The 21,159-nt window shown below is 42.0% G+C and overlaps 1 protein-coding gene across 1 annotated transcript in view; it reads right to left on the bottom strand.

The window, feature by feature from the left end:
- Nucleotides 1–3,713: 3,713 nt before the first annotated feature.
- Nucleotides 3,714–21,159, bottom strand: part of LOC121843929 (dorsal-ventral patterning tolloid-like protein 1) — a gene marked incomplete at its 3' end in the record, with an annotated part of 78,031 nt that continues 60,585 nt past the window's right edge. Inside the window, 4 exon segments of the mRNA XM_042313813.1 lie at nt 3,714–3,831; nt 4,847–5,104; nt 12,458–12,529; nt 13,669–13,791. Coding sequence (XP_042169747.1) covers nt 3,714–3,831; nt 4,847–5,104; nt 12,458–12,529; nt 13,669–13,791 — 571 coding nt within the window.

The raw sequence follows: 21,159 nt of genomic DNA, 5'->3' as shown, positions 1-21,159 counted from the left end.
TTTACTACACTACAGTACTCACTCTGTTTACTACACTACAGTACTCACTCTGTTTACTACACTACAGTACTCACTCACTACAGTGTTTACTACACTACAGTACTCACTCTGTTTAGTACACTACAGTACTCACTCTGTTTACTACACTACAGTACTCACTCTGTTTACTACACTACAGTACTCACTCTGTTTAGTACACTACAGTACTCACTCTGTTTACTACACTACAGTACTCACTCTGTTTACTACACTACAGTACTCACTCTGTTTACTACACTACAGTACTCACTCTGTTTAGTACACTACAGTACTCACTCTGTTTACTACACTACAGTACTCACTCTGTTTAGTACACTACAGTACTCACTCTGTTTACTACACTACAGTACTCACTCTGTTTACTACACTACAGTACTCACTCTGTTACACTACAGTTTCACTCTGTACACTACAGTACTCACTCTGTTTACTACACTACAGTACTCACTCTGTTTACTCTGTTTACTCTGTCTGTACACTACAGTACTCACTCTGTTTACTACACTACAGTACTACTACACTACAGTACTCACTCTGTCTGTTTAGTACACTACAGTACTCACTCTGTTTAGTACTCACTCTGTTTACTACACTACAGTACTCACTCTGTTTACTACACTACAGTACTCACTCTGTCTGTTTAGTACACTAGTACTCACTTACTAGTACTGTCTGTTTACTACAGTACTCACTCTGTCTACACTACAGTACTCACTCTGTTTACTACACTACAGTACTCACTCTGTTTACTACACTACAGTACTCACTCTGTTTACTGTACTTCTGTTTACTACACTACAGTACTCACTCTGTCTGTTTAGTACACTACAGTACTCACTCTGTTTACTACACTACAGTACTCACTCTGTTTAGTACTACACTACAGTACTCACTCTGTTTACTACACTACAGTACTCACTCTGTTTACTACACTACAGTACTCACACTACAGTACTCACTCTGTTTACTACACTACAGTACTCACTCTGTTTTTAGTACACTACAGTACTCACTCTGTTTACTACACTACAGTACTCACTCTGTTTTTAGTGCACTACACTCACTCTGTTTAGTACTCACTCTGTTTGTTTACTACACTACAGTACTCACTCTGTCTGTTTACTACACTACAGTACTCACTCTGTTTACTACACTACAGTACTCACTCTGTCTGTTTACACTACAGTACTCACTCTGTTGTTCTACACTACAGTACTCACTCTGTTTACTACACTACAGTACTCACTCTGTTTACTACACTACAGTACTCACTCTGTTTACACTACAGTACTACAGTACTCACTCTGTTTACTACACTACAGTACTCACTCTGTTTTTACTACACTACAGTACTCACTCTGTCTGTTTACTACACTACAGTACTCACTCTGTTTACTACACTACAGTACTCACTCTGTTCAATACACTACAGTACTCACTCTGTTTAGTACACTACAGTACTCACTCTGTTTACTACACTACAGTACTCACTCTGTTTACTACACTACAGTACTCACTCTGTTCAATACACTACAGTACTCACTCTGTTCAATACAGTACTCACTCTGTTCAATACACTACAGTACTCACTCTGTTTACTACACTACAGTTTCTGTTCACACTACAGTACTCACTCTGTTTAATACAGTACTCACTCTGTTTTTAGTACACTACAGTACTCACTCTGTTTACTACACTACTCAGTACACTCACTCACTCTGTTTAGTGTTTCACTCTGTTTACACTACAGTACTCACTCTGTTTACTACACTACAGTACTCACTCTGTTTACACTACAGTACTCACTCTGTTTACTACACTACAGTACTCACTCTGTTTACTACACTACAGTACTCACTCTGTCTGTTTACTACACTACAGTACTCACTCTGTCTGTTTACTACACTACAGTACTCACTCTGTTTACTACACTACAGTACTCACTCTGTTTAGTACACTACAGTACTCACTCTGTTTACTACACTACAGTACTCACTATGATAGGTGTTTACTGTTTCTGTTTAGTACACTACAGTACTCACTCTGTTTAGTCACACTACAGTACACTACAGTACACTAGTATGACTATGTTCAATACACTACAGTACTCACTCTGTTGTTTACAGGGTCAGTCATAGTAGTACTATAGGTGTTGTTTTACAGGGTCAGTCATAGTAGTATGATAGGTGTTGTTTTACAGGGTCAGTCATAGTAGTATGATAGGTGTTGTTTTACAGGGTCAGTCATAGTAGTACTATAGGTGTTGTTTTACAGGGTCAGTCATAGTATGTAGGGTCAGTCATAGGTGTTGTTTTACAGGGTCAGTCATAGTAGGTAGGGTCTATAGGTGGTGTGTTTTACAGGGTCAGTCATAGCGGTGTTGTTTTACCAGTAGCGGGACCAAATTAGGGTTAAGTGCCTTGCTCAAGGGCACATCGACAGATTTTTCACCTCGTCTTCTCGGGAATTGGAACCAGCGAACCTTTACGGTAACTGGCCCAGCGCTCTAACCGGCCTCCCGTAGACGAGGGTCGGATGCTGATGAATATATTTATACTAAACCTTCTAAATAGTGTGAAGTACGATTAGTACACAGTACAGATGTAGGATATTAATTTGATCACTCTTTTGTGGCTGAGAATTTTCTTGCACTAGCAGGAAATGCAAACGTCTAGTGTAATATTTTTTTTTAGAAATTCTTCTAAAATTTGTAATTTACACTTTAAAATGTCATACTTGATTCGCCCAAAAAAATGTCCTTTAATTTCCTGTTAGTGCAATTAGCTGCAGGATTCTTTTCCTGTGTAGCTAACTGGCTCAAATTAAGATCCTGCATCTGTACATAAGCACCAAGCCCCCTTAGCTAGATGGAACAGCGAGAGACTAAAGCCTCCCAGTGGGGAGGGGGGGGCAGGAAGGAAAGGAAGGGGCCCATTGTTGAGTGACCGTGTCGTCTCTTGCTGTGACATGGTCATCAGGGAACCTTCTGTTCCACACACACTTCACACACACACTCTCATACACACACACACACACTCACACATTCTAACACACACACACACAAACTCACACACACACACTCACACACACACACACACACACACACACACACATTCTAACACACACACACACACACACATTCACACACACACTCTCACACTCACACATTCTCACACACACACATACACACACACACACACACACACACACACACACACACAATGAGAAAGTGAGTGGGACAATGGGCCAATACCTAACACCATCCTGCTATATCTTCCTCTCTACCCCCTCCTTCACAACCCTCCCTCTCTAACCTCCCTCCCCCTCCCCCTCCCTCCCTCTCTCTCCCCCCCCTCCTCCCCCTCCCCCTCCCTCCCTCCCCCCCTCCCTCTCCCTCCCCCTCCCTCCCTCCCTCCCTCCCTCCCTCCCTCCCTCCCTCCCTCCCTCCCTCCCTCCCCCCCCTCCCTCCCTCTCCCTCCCTCCCTCCCCCCCCCTCCCTCCCTCCCTCCCTCTCTCCCTCTCCCTCCCCCCTCCCTCCCTCCCTCCCTCCCTCTCCCCCCCTCCCTCTCTCCCCCCCCCCTCCCTCCCTCCCCTCCCTCCTCCCTCCCTCCCTCCCTCCCTCTCCCCTCCCTCCCCCTCCCTCCCCCTCCCTCCCTCCTCCCCCCCCTCCTCACCCACAGGGTCTGTACGTGAAGACGATGTAACTCTCTTCTTCAGTCTTCTCTATGAAGGTCACGCAGGTCAGTTTCTCCCAGTGACGCATCGCCTGCTTGAACATCGCTCTTTGACTGCCTGGAACACACAGAAACACACACACACACTGTTATACACACACACACACTGTTATACACACACTGTTACACACACACAGTTACACACACACACACATTAAATATACACACACACATACACACATGATATAAAGTGACCAGATCCACCGTACACACTGACCAGTGTAGTTTCCTCCTATGAGGTAAGGTATGAGTCCTACTGGCCAGATCCATCATACATACTGACCAGTGTAGTTTCCTCCTATGAGGTAAGGTATGAGTCCTACTGGCCAGATCCATCGTACCATCATACATACTGACCAGTGTAGTTTCCTCCTATGAGGTAAGGTATGAGTCCTACTGGCCAGATCCATCATACATACTGACCAGTGTAGTTTCCTCCTATGAGGTAAGGTATGAGTCCTACTGGCCAGATCCATCATACCATCATACTGACCAGTCCTACTGGCCAGATCCATCATACCATCATACATACTGACCAGTCCCTCCTCCATGACCAGTAGTTTCCTCCTGAAGTATGAGTCCTACTGGCCAGATCCATCATACATACTGACCAGTGTAGTTTCCTCCTATGAAGTAAGGTATGAGTCCTCCTGGCCAGATCCATCATACATACTGACCAGTGTAGTTTCCTCCTATGAGGTAAGGTATGAGTCCTCCTGGCCAGATCCATCATACATACTGACCAGTGTAGTTTCCTCCTATGAGGTAAGGTATGAGTTCTCCTGGCCAGATCCATCATACATACTGACCAGTGTAGTTTCCTCCTATGAGGTAAGGTATGAGTCCTCCTGGCCAGATCCATCATATATACTCACCGGTGAAGTTTCCTCCTATGAGGTAAGGTATGAGTCCTCCTGGCCAGATTCATCATATATGCTCACCAGTCTAGTTTCCTCCTTTGAGGTAAGGTATGAGTCCTCCTGGCCAGATCCATCATACATACTGACCAGTGTAGTTTCCTCCTATAAGGTAAGGTATGAGTCCTCCTGGCCAGATCCATCATATATACTCACCGGTGAAGTTTCCTCCTATGATGTAAGGTATGACTCCCCCTGGCCAGATCCTCTCAGCTCGGGAGGTTGCTGCTCTGGGAACACGATTCTTCACAACAACACTCCAGGCATTCTCTGTTTTCCCAAATCTAGCCGACTTCACAGTATTCCCACTCTTTACGGCTTTCCCAGCCTTCCCAGTCCTTCCAGCAGCTGTTTTCCCCGTCTGGGTCCTGGGACCGGAGGCTGATTCTTGACTGGAGTTCATAGGCCTATAGTCTGGAGGAGGAGATGAGATGAGATGAGATGAGATGAGATGAGATGGAGAGGAGAGGAGAGGAGAGGAGAGGAGAGGAGAGGAGATGAGAGAGAGATGAGATGAGATGAGATGAGAGGAGAGGAGAGGAGAGGAGGGGATATCAGAGTCAAGCTATCGGTTGTGTAAGGATTACAATAGTATAATATACATTAATACAGCTACAGCTGTGTAAAGACTATAATAATATAATATATATATATTAATACTACATTTCTGTAAATACTATAATAGTATAATATATTAATACTACAGCTGTGTAAATACTATAACAACATAATATACATTAATACTACAGATTTGTAAAGACTATAATAATATAGTATGTATTAATACTACAGCTGTGTAACGTATTTAATAATACTAATTAATACTACAACTGTGTAAAGTATTTAATAATAGAATATGAATTAATACTACAGCTGTGTAAAGACTATAATACTATAATATATATACTAATACTACATATGTGTAAAGACTATAATAATATAATATTTATTAATGCTACATCTGTGTAAAGACTACAACAATATCATATTTATTAATACTACATCTGTGTAAAGACTACAACAATATAATATTTATTAATACTACAGCTCTGTAAATACTATAATAACATAATATAATAATATACATATGTGTAAAGACTATAATAATATAATATTTATTAATACTACATCTGTATAAAAACTATAACAACTATAAGACTATAACAATATAATATTTATTAATACTACAGCTCTGTAAATACTATAATAACATAATATACATTAATACTACAGCTTTGTAAAGACTATAATAATATAGTATTTATTAATACTATAGCGGTGTAAAGTATTTAATAATAGAATATGAAATAATACTACAGCTGTGTAAAGACTATAATACTATAATATATATACTAATACTACATATGTGTAAAGACTATAATAATATAATATTTATTAATACTACATCTGTGTAAAGACTACAACAATATAATATTTATTAATACTACAGCTCTGTAAATACTATAATAACATAATATAATAATATACATATGTGTAAAGACTATAATAATATAATATGTATTAATACTACATCTGTATAAAAAACTATAACAACTATAAGACTATAACAATATAATATGTATTAATAATACAGCTTTGTAAAGACTATAATAATATAGTATATATTAATACTATAGCTGTGTAAAGTATTGAATAATATAATACTAATTAATACTACAGCTGAGTAAAGTATTTAATAATATAATATTTATTAATACTACATCTGTGTAAAGACTATAATAATCTAATATATATATATATACTAATACTACACCTGTGTAAAATCTATAACAATATACTATTTATTAATACTTCATCTGTGTAAAGACTACAACAATATAATATTTATTAATACTACATCTGTGTAAAGACTATAATATATGTATATATATATATATATACTAATACTACATCTGTGTAAAGACTATAACAATATAATGTATATTAATACTACATCTGTGTAAAGACTATAATAATCTAATATATATATATATATATAATACTACATCTGTGTAAAGACTTAATAATATAATATTTATTAATACTACATCTGTATAAAAATATAATATTTATAATACTATATCTTAAAGACTATAATAATTAATATATAGCTGTGTAACGTATTTAATAATACTAATTAATACTACAACTGTGTAAAGTATTTAATAATATAATATGAATTAATACTACAGCTGTGTAAAGACTATAATAATCTATAATATATATACTAATACTACATATGTGTAAAGACTATAATAATATAATTAATATAATATAATTATTATTAATACTACATCTGTATAAAAACTATAACAACTATAAGACTATAGTTGTATATATATATATATACAGCTGTATAACGTATTTAATAATACTAATTAATACTACAACTGTGTAAAGTATTTAATAATATAATATTTATTAATACTACAGCTGTGTAAAGACTATAATAATATAATATATATACTATATAATACTACATATGTGTAAAGACTATAATAATATAATATTTATTAATACTACATCTGTGTAAAGACTGTAATTATATAATATTTATTAATACTACATCTGTGTAAAGACTGTAATTATAATGTTTATTAATACTACGGCTGTGTAAAGACTGTAATTATATAATATTTATAATACTACATATGTGTAAAGACTATAATAATATAATATTTATTAATACTACATCTGTATAAAAACTATAACAACTATAAGACTATAACAATATAATATTTATTAATACTACAGCTGTGTAAAGACTATAATAACATAATATTTATTAATACTACAGCTTTGTAAAGACTATAATTATATAGTGTTTATTAATACTATAGCTGTGTAAAGACTGTAATATATATATTTATTAATACTACATCTGTGTAAAGATTTAATAATATAATATTTATTAATACTACATCTGTGTAAAGACTGTAATTAATATGTTTATATATATAATATATATATATATATATATACTAATACTACATCTGTGTAAAGATTTAATTATATAATATTTATTAATACTACATCTGTGTAAAGACTGTAATTAATATATATATTTATTAATACTACATCTGTGTAAAGTATTTAATAATATAATATTTATTAATACTACATCTGTGTAAAGACTGTAATTATATAATGTTTATTAATACTACATCTGTGTAAAGACTGTAATTATATAATGTTTATTAATACTACAGCTGTGTAAAGACTGTAATTATATAATGTTTATTAATACTACAGCTGTGTAAAGACTGTAATTATATAATGTTTATTAATACTACAGCTGTGTAAAGACTGTAATTATATAATGTTTATTAATACTACATCTGTGTAAACACTAAAATACCCCATAATGACAAAGCAAAACTCTTTGACATGTTTGCAAAAAAATGTATTCAACCCCAGATTTATGACATTTACATCCGTATTCAGACCCTTTACTCAGTAGCACGTTTAGGAGGCGATAACAGCCTTGAGTCTTCTTGGATTTGACGCTACAAGCTTGGCACACCTGTATTTGGGGAGTTTCTCCCATTCTTCTCTGCAGATACTCAAGCTCTGTGAGGTTGAATGGGCATCGTCGCTGCACAGATATTTTCAGGTCTCTCCTGTGTTATTCGATCGGGTTCAAGTCCGGGCTCTGGCTGGGCCACTCAAGGACATTCAGAGACTTGTCCCGAAGCCACTCCTACCTTGTCTTGGCTGTGTGCTCAGTGTCCTGTTGGAAGGTGAACCTTTTCCCCAGTCTGAGGTCCTGAGCTCTGGAGCAGGTTTTCATCAAGGACATTCAGAGACTTGTCCCTAAGCCACTGCTACGTTGTCTCTGTACTTTGTTATCCTTGACGTTGTAGCATGTCAAGTCTCTTGTCTGTGACTAGTAGATTTTAATCTACTAATAACCTATTCATTTATGGTGGAACAAATCCACAATTTCATTGTTGTGTAGTGTAAACTATTTTTGTTTTGCTGGTGTAAAGATCGCGGGTCTCCCTCAACTCGGTAAAAAAAAAATTGCGCTATTTGCACTCCTTTAGTTGAAGTTTACTAAAGGATCCCTCTCTCTAGCTGACCTGGGTTCTGTCCTCAGATTTCCCTCTGCAGAGTGTCTGGTCCAACCTGCTCCTCTTCCCTCTGCAGAGTGTCTGGTCCAACCTGTCTGGTCCAACCTGCTCCTCTTCCCTCTGCAGAGTGTCTGGTCCAACCTGCTCCTCTTCCCTCTGCAGAGTGTCTGGTCCAACCTGCTCCTCTTCCCTCTGCAGAGTGTCTGGTCCAACCTGCTCCTCTTCCCTCTGCAGAGTGTCTGGTCCAACCTGCTCCTCTTCCCTCTGCAGAGTGTCTGGTCCAACCTGCTCCTCTTCCCTCTGCAGAGTGTCTGGTCCAACCTGCTCCTCTTCCCTCTGCAGAGTGTCTGGTCCAACCTGCTCCTCTTCCTCTGCAGAGTGTCTGGTCCAACCTGCTCCTCTTCCTCTGCAGAGTGTCTGGTCCAACCTGCTCCTCTTCCCTCTGCAGAGTGTCTGGTCCAACCTGCTCCTCTTCTCTCTGCAGAGTGTCTGGTCCAACCTGCTCCTCTTCCCTCTGCAGAGTGTCTGGTCCAACCTGCTCCTCTTCCCTCTGCAGAGTGTCTGGTCCAACCTGCTCCTCTTCCCTCTGCAGAGTGTCTGGTCCAACCTGCTCCTCTTCCCTCTGCAGAGTGTCTGGTCCAACCTGCTCCTCTTCCCTCTGCAGAGTGTCTGGTCCAACCTGCTCCTCTTCCCTCTGCAGAGTGTCTGGTCCAACCTGCTCCTCTTCCCTCTGCAGAGTGTCTCGTCCAACCTGCTCCCTCTCCGCCTGGCTGTCAGCGGCAGCTCAACAATCCCCAACCGGTTCTCTCAATCGACCTCCACACCCAATCTACTCACACACTCACATGACTCATACATATACACTGTCCCTCTCTCCCCTTTCCTTGGCCTCTATTTCTTACATCTCTCAGAGAAAATGACCATTTTCAGTGGTATTTCTTTACTGAACTCTGGAGAAAACTAACATTGTCGCTGGGTGAGAACATCTGACGATGTGCTCTCCCATCCATGAAACATTTTGTCTGCGGGAACTCGCTCTTTTTCACTCCGTCCACTCGTCCAAGTGCCGATGCCTTTGTGGCCTGATGTGAACAGTACGAACTTGTGTCTCTACCAAAGTCTAATGGTTTGACTGTTTTGTATTGTCTGGAAACCCACTTGTAGAATTCGCTTGTCTCTTAAAAAAGAGAAGCCGTACAATGTTATTAAACCGAGGAGCCGAGTTATTCTTCTGTTGTTGATATCAGGTAACGTGCAACCTAACCCTGGCCCTGATATGCAATGTCTCCAAACCCCCTGCAACCTAACCCTGGCCCTGATATGCAATGTCTCCAAACCCCCTGCAACCTAACCCTGGCCCTGATATGCAATGTCTCCAAACCCCCTGCAACCTAACCCTGGCCCTGATATGCAATGTCTCCAAACCCCCTGCAACCTAACCCTGGCCCTGATATGCAATGTCTCCAAACCCCTGCAACCTAACCCTGGCCCTGATATGCAATGTCTCCAAACCCCTGCAACCTAACCCTGGCCCTGATATGCAATGTCTCCAAACCCCCTGCAACCTAACCCTGGCCCTGATATGCAATGTCTCCAAACCCCTGCAACCTAACCCTGATATGTCTCCAAACCCCTGCAACCTAACCCTGGCCCTGATATGCAATGTCTCCAAACCCCCTGCAACCTAACCCTGATATGTCTCCAAACCCCTGCAACCTAACCCTGATATGTCTCCAAACCCCTGCAACCTAACCCTGATATGTCTCCAAACCCCTGCAACCTAACCCTGATATGTCTCCAAACCCCTGCAACCTAACCCCGTGATATGTCTCCAAACCCCTGCAACCTAATCCTGGCCCTGATATACAATGTCTCCAAACCCCCTCTGATTTTAAATCAAGATCTGGTTTTGGTATTTTTCATTTAAATGTAGGCAGCCTGTTGTCAAAAATTGATGAGGTTTAGGATTTGGGCTAAATCAACTGATGCTGATGTAATTGTGTTTTCTGAAACTCAGCAAGTCTGTTCTTGATAAGGATTTGTATAAATGGTTACAATGTGTATCGCACTGATCGAGTTTAGAAAGGTGGGAGTGGCTATATATGTAAAGACTAAATTCCCTGTAAGCGTGGCTATATATGTAAAGACTAAATTCCCTGTAAGCGTGGCTATATATGTAAAGACTAAATTCCTATATATGTAAAGACTGTAAGTGTGGCTATATATGTAAAGACTAAATTCCCTGTAAGCGTGGCTATATATGTAAAGACTAAATTCCCTGTAAGCGTGGCTATATATGTAAAGACTAAATTCCCTGTAAGTGTGGCTATATATGTAAAGACTAAATTCCCTGTAAGTGTGGCTATATATGTAAAGACTAAATTCCCTGTAAATGTGGCTATATATGTAAAGACTAAATTCCCTGTAAGCGTGGCTATATATGTAAAGACTAAATTCCCTGTAAGTGTGGCTATATATGTAAAGACTAAATTCCCTGTAAGCGTGGCTATATATGTAAAGACTAAATTCCCTGTAAGTGTGGCTATATATGTAAAGACTAAATTCCCTGTAAGTGTGGCTATATATGTAAAGACTAAATTCCCTGTAAGTGTGGCTATATATGTAAAGACTAAATTCCCTGAAAGGGGGAGACACCCTGGACCCAAACTGTTACAGACCTATATCCATCCTATATCCATCTCTATGGGGGTGCCACAGGGTTCAATTAGTGGGCCGACTCTTTTCTCTGTATATATCAATGATGTTGCTCTTGCTGCGGGCGATTCCCTGATCCACCTCTACGCAGACGACACCATTCTATATACTTCCGGCCCGTCCTTGGACACTGTGCTATCTAACCTCCAAGCAAGCTTCAATGCCATACAACACTCCTTCCGTGGCCTCCAACTGCTCTTCAATGCTAGTAAAACCAAATGCATGCTTTTCAACCGTTCGCTGCCTGCACCCGCACGCCTGACCAGCATCACCACCCTGGATGGTTCCGACCTTGAATATGTGGACATCTATAAGTACCTAGGTGTCTGGCTAGACTGTAAACTCTCCTTCCAGACTCATATCAAACATCTCCAATCGAAAATAAAATCTAGAGTTGCCTTTCCAAATCATGTCCAATCAATTGAATTGACCACAGGTGGACTCCAATCAAGTTGTAGAAACATCTCAAGAGCTCCCTAGTGGTGCAGTGGTCTAAGGCACTGGAGCTGACAAGGTCGTTCTGTTGTTCTGCCCTTGAACAGGCAGTTAACCCACTGTTCCTAGGCTGTCATTGAAAATAAGAATTTGTTCTTAACTGACTCGCCTAGTTAAATAAATAAATGATCACAAATGGGAACAATTTCGAGTCTCATAGGGTCTGAATACTTATGTAAAAAAGTTATTAGTGTTTTTTATTATTTTACAAAATTTGCCAAAAATAAACTAAACTTTCCCAAAAACCTGTTTTCGCTTTGTCTTTATGGGGTATCGTGTGTAGATTGATGAGGGAAAAAAACGTTTAATCCATTTTAGTAATAAAATGTGGAAAACAAGTCAAGGGGTCTGAATACTTTCCGAATGCTAGTTTTACTATTTTACTATGAAGCTACAGTAGCCGTTGCCTTGGTAACCAGGTATGTAGTGTGTTGCCTTGGTAACCAGGTGTGTAGTGTGTTGCCTTGGTAAGCAGGTGTCGTACCGAAGCCAAACCTCCGTATTTTGTCCAGGAGGAGGAGGAACAATCCTTTCTTCTTTGAGATGACATGTTCCTCTACATCACCCTCCCCATAGATACACACACACACCCAATCACAAACACACACACACACACACACACACACACACACACACACACGCACACACGATTATATTAGATTATTAGATTAAATCTTCTCGATTTATTTCATAGCTCTCTGAATCAGTGTTTACCACTAACGCCGGTGTGTGTGTGTGTGTGTGTGTGTGTGTGTGTTTGTATTATATGACTGTGTGAGGGGGAGGGGCATGGTGTTGATTGACAGATGTATGGCAGGCATTTGGTGGATTCCCTCTCCTCTCATCCCTCCCTCAGACAGACAGACAGACCGACAGACAGAGAAGGCTACAGACAGACAGAGGAGGCAAACAGACAGACAGAGGAGGCAGACAGACAGACAGACAGACAGACAGACAGACAGACAGACAGACAGACAGACAGACAGACAGACAGACAGACAGAGAAGGCTACAGACAGACAGAGGAGGCAGACAGACAGGCAGACAGACAGACAGACAGACAGACAGACAGACAGACAGACAGACAGACAGACAGACAGACAGACAGACAGACAGACAGAAGGCTACAGGCTACAGACAGAGGAGGCAAACAGACAGACAGAGGAGGCAGACAGACAGACAGACAGACAGACAGACAGACAGACAGACAGACAGACAGACAGACAGACAGACAGACAGACAGACAGAGAAGGAGCCAGACAGACAGACAGAGAAGGCTACAGACAGACAGAGGAGGTAGACAGACAGACAGACAGACAGACAGACAGACAGACAGACAGACAGACAGACAGACAGACAGACAGACAGACAGACAGACAGACAGACAGACAGAGAAGGCTACAGACAGACAGAGGAGACAGACAGACAGACAGACAGACAGACAGACAGACAGACAGACAGACAGACAGACAGACAGACAGACAGACAGAGAAGGAGCCAGACAGACAGACAGAGAAGGCTACAGACAGACAGAGGAGGCAGACAGACAGGCAGACAGACTGGCAGGCAGGCAGACAGACAGGAAAGGAGACAGACAGACAGACAGACAGACAGACAGACAGACAGACAGACAGACAGACAGACAGACAGACAGACAGACAGACAGGGAAGGAGGCAGTCAGACATAAAGACTCACCAGTCGTTTGTCCTTGTCTGGAGTGTGTGTGAGTGTGTGTGTGTTGCGTCACGTCTATTGTCCTGTCGATCTGAAACATCCGGAGATCCTCCTCGTCCAACGCAATGTCTCCCCAAAACGCAACTGAAAAGAAAAATCTTCATCATCACCATCATCATCATACCCATCATCACCTTCATCATTACATCATCATCGCCAACATCCCATCATTACCATCAGCCCCATCATCATATCATTACCATCATACCCAACATCATCTCCAAAATGACCATCATCCCATCATACCATCATTACCAACATCATCCCATCATACCCTCATACCATCATTACCGACATCATCCCATCATACCCTCATACCATCATTACCAACATCATCCCATCATACCCTCATACCATCATTACCAACATCATCACATCATTACCAACATCGTCCCATCATACCCTCATACCATCAGTACCAACATCATCACATCATTACCAACATCATCCCATCATACCCTCATACCATCATACCATCATTACCAACATCATCCCATCATACCCTCATACCATCATTACCAACATCATCACATCATTACCAACATCGTCCCATCATCATACCCTCATACCATCAGTACCAACATCATCACATCATTACCAACATCATCCCATCATACCCTCATACCATCATATCCATCATTACCAACATCATCCCATCATACCCTCATACCATCATATCCATCATTACCAACATCATCCCATCATACCCTCATACCATCATTACCAACATCATCCCATCATACCCTCATACCATCATTACCAACATCATCACATTATACCCTCATACCATCATTACCAACATCATCCCATCATACCCTCATACCATCATTACCATCATTACCAACATCATCCCATCATACCCCTCATACCATCATTACCAACATCATCCCATCATACCCTCATACCATCATTACCAACATCATCATCATTCATACCCTCATACCATCATTACCAACATCATCCCATCATACCCTCATACCATCATTACCAACATCATCCAACATCATACCCTCATACCATCATTACCAACATCATCATCCCTCATCATACCATCACATCATACCCTCATACCATCATTACCAACATCATCACATTATACCCTCATACCATCATTACCAACATCATCCCATCATACCCTCATTATCATTACCAACATCATCACCCTCATCCATCATCCATCATTACCAACATCATCACATCATTACCATCATCCCGATCATAATATCATTACCATCATACCCAACATCATCTCCATAATGACCATCATCCCATCATACCCTCATACCATCATCTCCATCATTACCAACATCATCACATCATTACCATTATCCCATCATACCCTCATCCCATCATCCCATCATACCCTCATACCATCATCTCCATCATTACCAACATCATCACATCATTACCATCATACCCATCATATCCATCATTACCAACATCATCCCATCATCATCATCATCCCCATCATAATCCTCATCATTCCATTCATCCCCATCATCCAAATCACCATCATCATTGCCATCTTCCCCATCACACCATGATACCCATCAATACCATCAGCATCCCCATGATCACCATCATCATCATCATCATCCCCATCATCAACCCCTCATCCCCATCCCCCATAATTACCATTATCATCCCCATCATCATCCCCATCCCCCATCATTACATCATCACCCCATCATCATACCATTCATCATCCACATCATCTCCATCAACTTCATCATCCCCGTCATCCCCACCATCATACCATTCATCATCCCCATCATCCACATCCTCCCCATCATCACCATCATCCCCATCCCCCATAATTACCATCATCATACCATTCATCATCCACATCATCTCCATCATCTTCATCATCCCCGTCATCCCCAATATCATACCATTCATCATCCCCATCATCCACATGGATGATTGGTATTATGGGTATGATGAGGATGATGATGGTAATGATGGTGCTTGTGGGATGATGGGGATGATGGTGCTGATGATGGGGATGATGAGGTTGATGGAGATGATGGGGATCACCATTATCCCCACCATCATACCCATCATCTCCATCATCCCCATCATCACCATCATCCCCACCATCATCAAGATCATCCCCATCATCCCCACCATCATCACCATCATCACCACCATCATCCCCATCATTATCCCCACCATCGTACCCATCAGCCCTACCATCATCCCATCATACCCATCATCCCATCATCCCCACCATCATACCCATCATCCCCTCCATCAAAGCAATCATCCCCACCATCATCCCATCATACCCATCATAATCCCATCATCCCCACCATCGTACCCATCATCCCCACCATCATCCCATCATACCCATCATAACCACCATCATACCCATCGTCATCACCACCATCATCCCCACTGTCATCCCCACCATCATCCCCATAATTATCCCCACCATCATACCCCTCATCACCATCATCACCACCATCATCCCCATCATTATCCCCACCATCGTACCCATTATCCCCACCATCATACCCATCATCCCCACCATCATCCCCATCATTATCCCCACCATCATACCCATCATCTCCATCATCCCCATCATCCCCACCATCATCACCATCATCACCACCATCATCCCCATCATTATCTCCACCATCATACCCATCGTCATCCCCACCATCATCCCCACCATCATCCCCATCATTATCCCCACCATCATCCCCGTAATCACTATCATCTCCATCATCTCCATCATTACCATCATCCCCACCATCATACCTATCATCCCCATCATCCCATCATCCCCATCATTCCCACCATCATACCCATCATCCCCACGATCATCCCCATCATCATCCTCACCATCATCCCCATCAACCTCATCATCCCCACCATCCTCTCCATCATTCCCATCCCCACCATCATCTCAATCATCCCCATCATCATCAACATAATCACTATTATCTCCATCATCCCCATCATTTCTATCGTCTCCAACAGCTCCATCAGCCCCATCATACTAATCATCCCACAAGCACCATCATCCCCATCATCTCCATCATCTCCATCATCCCCATCATCCCCATCATTCCCATCATCACCATCATCCCCATCATCTCCATCATCATCCCAATCTCCCCATCATCTCCATCATCCCCAACATCTCCATCATCATCCCCATCATCCCCATCATTCCCATCATTACATCAACCCCATCATGTCCATTAGCTCTGACAAATTGAAAACCCTAGTCATTGGCGACTCCATTACCCACAGTATTAGACTTAAAACGAATCATCCAGCGATCATACAGTTTACCAGGGGGCAGGGCTACCGACGTTAAGGCTAATCTGAAGATGGTGCTGGCTAAAGCTAAAACTGGGGCAGGGCTACCGACGTTAAGGCTAAGGTCAGAGGTCACCAACGATGTTAGGATGAAACAGTCAGAGGTCACCAACGATGTTAGGATGAAACAGTCAGAGGTCACCAACGATGTTAGGATGAAACAGTCAGAGGTCACCAACGATGTTAGGATGAAACAGTCAGAGGTCACCAACGATGTTAGGATGAAACTGTGACTGTGATAGAGAACAGCCTATAGACTATGATAGAGAACAGCCTATAGACTGTGATAGAGAACAGCCTATAGACTGTGAGCTGTGATAGAGAACGGCCTATAGACTGTGATAGAGAACGGCCCATAGACTGTGAGCTGTGATAGAGAACAGCCTATAGACTGTGATAGAGAACGGCCTATAGACTGTGAGCTGTGATAGAGAACAGCCTATAGACTGTGAGCTGTGATAGAGAACAGCCTATAGACTATGAGCTGTGATAGAGAACAGCCTATAGACTGTGAGCTGTGATAGAGAACAGCCTATAGACTGAGCTGTGATAGAGAACAGCCTATAGACTGTGAGCTGTGATAGAGAACGGCCTATAGACTATGAGCTGTGATAGAGAACAGCCTATAGACTGTGAGCTGTGATAGAGAACGCCTATAGACTGTGAGCTGACTGATGTGAGAGAACAGCCTATAGACTGTGAGCTGTGATAGAGAACAGCCTATAGACTGTGAGCTGAGACTGTGATAGAGAACGGCCTATAGACTGTGAGCTGTGATAGAGAACGGCCTATAGACTGTGATATAGACTGTGAGCTGTGATAGAGAACAGCCTATAGACTGTGATAGAGAACAGCCTATAGACTGTGATAGAGAACGGCCTATAGACTGTGAGCTGTGATAGAGAACAGCCTATAGACTGTGAGCTGTGATAGAGAACAGCCTATAGACTGTGAGCTGTGATAGAGAACAGCCTATAGACTGTGAGCTGTGATAGAGAACAGCCTATAGACTGTGAGCTGTGATAGAGAACAGCCTATAGACTGTGATAGAGAACAGCCTATAGACTGTGAGCTGTGATAGAGAACAGCCTATAGACTGTGAGCTGTGATAGAGAACAGCCTATAGACTGTGAGCTGTGATAGAGAACAGCCTATAGACTGTGAGCTGTGATAGAGAACGGCCTATAGACTGTGATAGAGAACAGCCTATAGACTGTGAGCTGTGATAGAGAACGGCCTATAGACTGTGAGCTGTGATAGAGAACAGCCTATAGACTGTGATAGGGAACAGCCTATAGACTGTGAGCTGTGATAGAGAACGGCCTATAGACTGTGAGCTGTGATAGAGAACGGCCTATAGACTGTGATAGAGAACAGCCTATAGACTATGATAGAGAACAGCCTATAGACTGTGATAGAGAACAGCCTATAGACTATGATAGAGAACGGCCTATAGACTGTGATAGAGACTGGCCTATAGACTGTGAGCTGTGATAGAGAACAGCCTATAGACTGTGATAGAGAACAGCCTATAGACTATGATAGAGAACAGCCTATAGACTGTGAGCTGTGATAGAGAACAGCCTATAGACTGTGAGCTGTGATAGAGAACAGCCTATAGACTGTGATAGAGAACTGCCTATAGACTGTGAGCTGTGATAGAGAACAGCCTATAGACTGTGAGCTGATAGAGAACAGCCTATAGACTGTGAGCTGATAGAGAACGGCCTATAGACTGTGAGCTAGAGAACAGCCTATAGACTGTGATAGAGAACGGCCTATAGACTGTGAGCTGAGAAACAGCCTATAGACTGTGAGCTGTGATAGAGAACGGCCTATAGACTGTGAGCTGTGATAGAGAACTGTGATAGCCTATAGACTGTGATGATAGAGAACGGCCTATAGACTGTGATAGAGAACAGCCTATAGAGTGATAGAGAACAGCCTATAGACTGTGATAGAGAACAGCCTATAGACTGTGAGCTGTGATAGAGAACAGCCTATAGACTGTGATAGAGAACAATGGCCTATAGACTGTGATAGAGAATGGCCTATAGACTGTGAGAGAACAGCCTATAGACTGTGATAGAGAACAGCCTATAGACTGTGATAGAGAATGGCCTATAGACTGTGAGCTGTGATAGAGAACAGCCTATAGACTGTGAGCTGTGATAGAGAACAGCCTATAGACTGTGATAGAGAACGGCCTATAGACTGTGAGCTGTGATAGAGAACAGCCTATAGACTGTGAGAGAACAGCCTATAGACTGTGATAGAGAACGGCCTATAGACTGTGAGCTATAGAGAACAGCCTATAGACTGTGAGCTGTGATAGAGAACAGCCTATAGACTGTGAGCTGTGATAGAGAACAGCCTATAGACTGTGAGCTGTGATAGAGAACGGCCTATAGACTGTGATAGAGACTGGCCTATAGACTGTGAGCTGTGATAGAGAACAGCCTATAGACTGTGATAGAGAACAGCCTATAGACTGTGATAGAGAACGGCCTATAGACTGTGATAGAGAACAGCCTATAGACTGTGAGCTGTGATAGAGTACGGCCTATAGACTGTGATAGAGAACAGCCTATAGACTGTGATAGAGAACAGCCTATAGACTGTGAGCTGTGATAGAGTGCCCAAAATAAACTGCCTGCTACTCATGCCCAGAAGCTAGGATATGCATATAATTGGTAGATTTAGATAGAAAACACTCTAAAGTTTCTAAAACTGATTATGTCTGTGAGTATAACATAACTTATTTGGCAGGCGAAACCCAGAGGACAAACCATCCCGGAAAAAAAAAACGTTTTGAGGACACTGTGTTTTCAATTGGGTTTCTATGGAAAACTAGATTTATGAGGAACCTGGTTGCAGTTCCTATGGCTTCCACTAGATGTCAACAGTCTTTAGAAATTGGTTGATATATTGCCCTTAAGAAATTAAGAAGTACGGCTGTACTTTCTAAGTGTCAAGCCAAGTGGACTCTAATGTTTGGTGAGTGTGACCTGGTGAGTGTGACCAGGTGATTGTGACCAGGTGAGTGTGACCTGGTGAGTGTGACCTGGTGAGTGTGACCTGGTGAGTGTGACCTGGTGAATGTGACTTGGTGAGTGTGACCTGGTGCGCGTGATCCTGGTGAGTGTGACCTGGTGAGTGTGACCTGGTGAATGTGACCTGGTGAGTGTGACCTGGTGCGCGTGATCCTGGTGAGTGTGACCTGGTGAGTGTGACCTGGTGAATGTGACCTGGTGAGTGTGACCTGGTGAATGTGACCTGGTGAATGTGACTTGGTGAGTGTGACCTGGTGCGCGTGATCCTGGTGAGTGTGACCTGGTGAGTGTGACCTGGTGAATGTGACCTGGTGAGTGTGACCTGGTGCGCGTGATCCTGGTGAGTGTGACCTGGTGAGTGTGACCAGGTGAGTGTGACCTGGTGAGTGTGACCTGGTGAGTGTGACCAGGTGAGTGTGACCTGGTGAATGTGACTTGGTGAGTGTGACCTGGTGCGCGTGATCCTGGTGAGTGTGACCTGGTGAGTGTGACCAGGTGAGTGTGACCTGGTGGATGTGACCTGGTGAGTGTGACCTGGTGAGTGTGACCAGGTGAGTGTGACCTGGTGAGTGTGACCTGGTGAGTGTGACCTGGTGAGTGTGACCTGGAGCTCGCTCCACTTTGATTTTATCTGCTATTGAACACAGAATATTTCGTATTAAATTGTATTGATTATTTACGTTTTAGGATACCTAAAGTTGGATTAGGAATGTTGTTTGAAATGTTTGGACCAAGTTTACAGGTAACTTATTAGATACTTTGTAGTCATGTTGGGACCGGTGTATTTCTGAATCAAACGCGCCTAATAAATGGACATTTTGGGGATATAAAGAAGGAATTTATCGAACATAAGGACCATTTGTGATGTTTATGGGACATATTGCAGTGCCAACAGCAGAAGACCTTCAAAGGTAAGGATTTATATCGCTATTTCTGACTTTTGTGACGCACCTGCTTGGTTGAAATATGATTTTCATGTGTTTGTATGATGGGGTGCTGTCCTCAGATAATCGCAAGGTTTGCTTTCGCCGTAAATCCTATTTGAAATCTGACACCTTGTTGGCAGGAG

Source organism: Oncorhynchus tshawytscha, unplaced genomic scaffold, assembly GCF_018296145.1.
Source record: "Oncorhynchus tshawytscha isolate Ot180627B unplaced genomic scaffold, Otsh_v2.0 Un_contig_8765_pilon_pilon, whole genome shotgun sequence".
Taxonomy (NCBI): Eukaryota; Metazoa; Chordata; class Actinopteri; order Salmoniformes; family Salmonidae; genus Oncorhynchus; species Oncorhynchus tshawytscha.
This window is presented reverse-complemented; position numbering and strand designations above follow the sequence as displayed.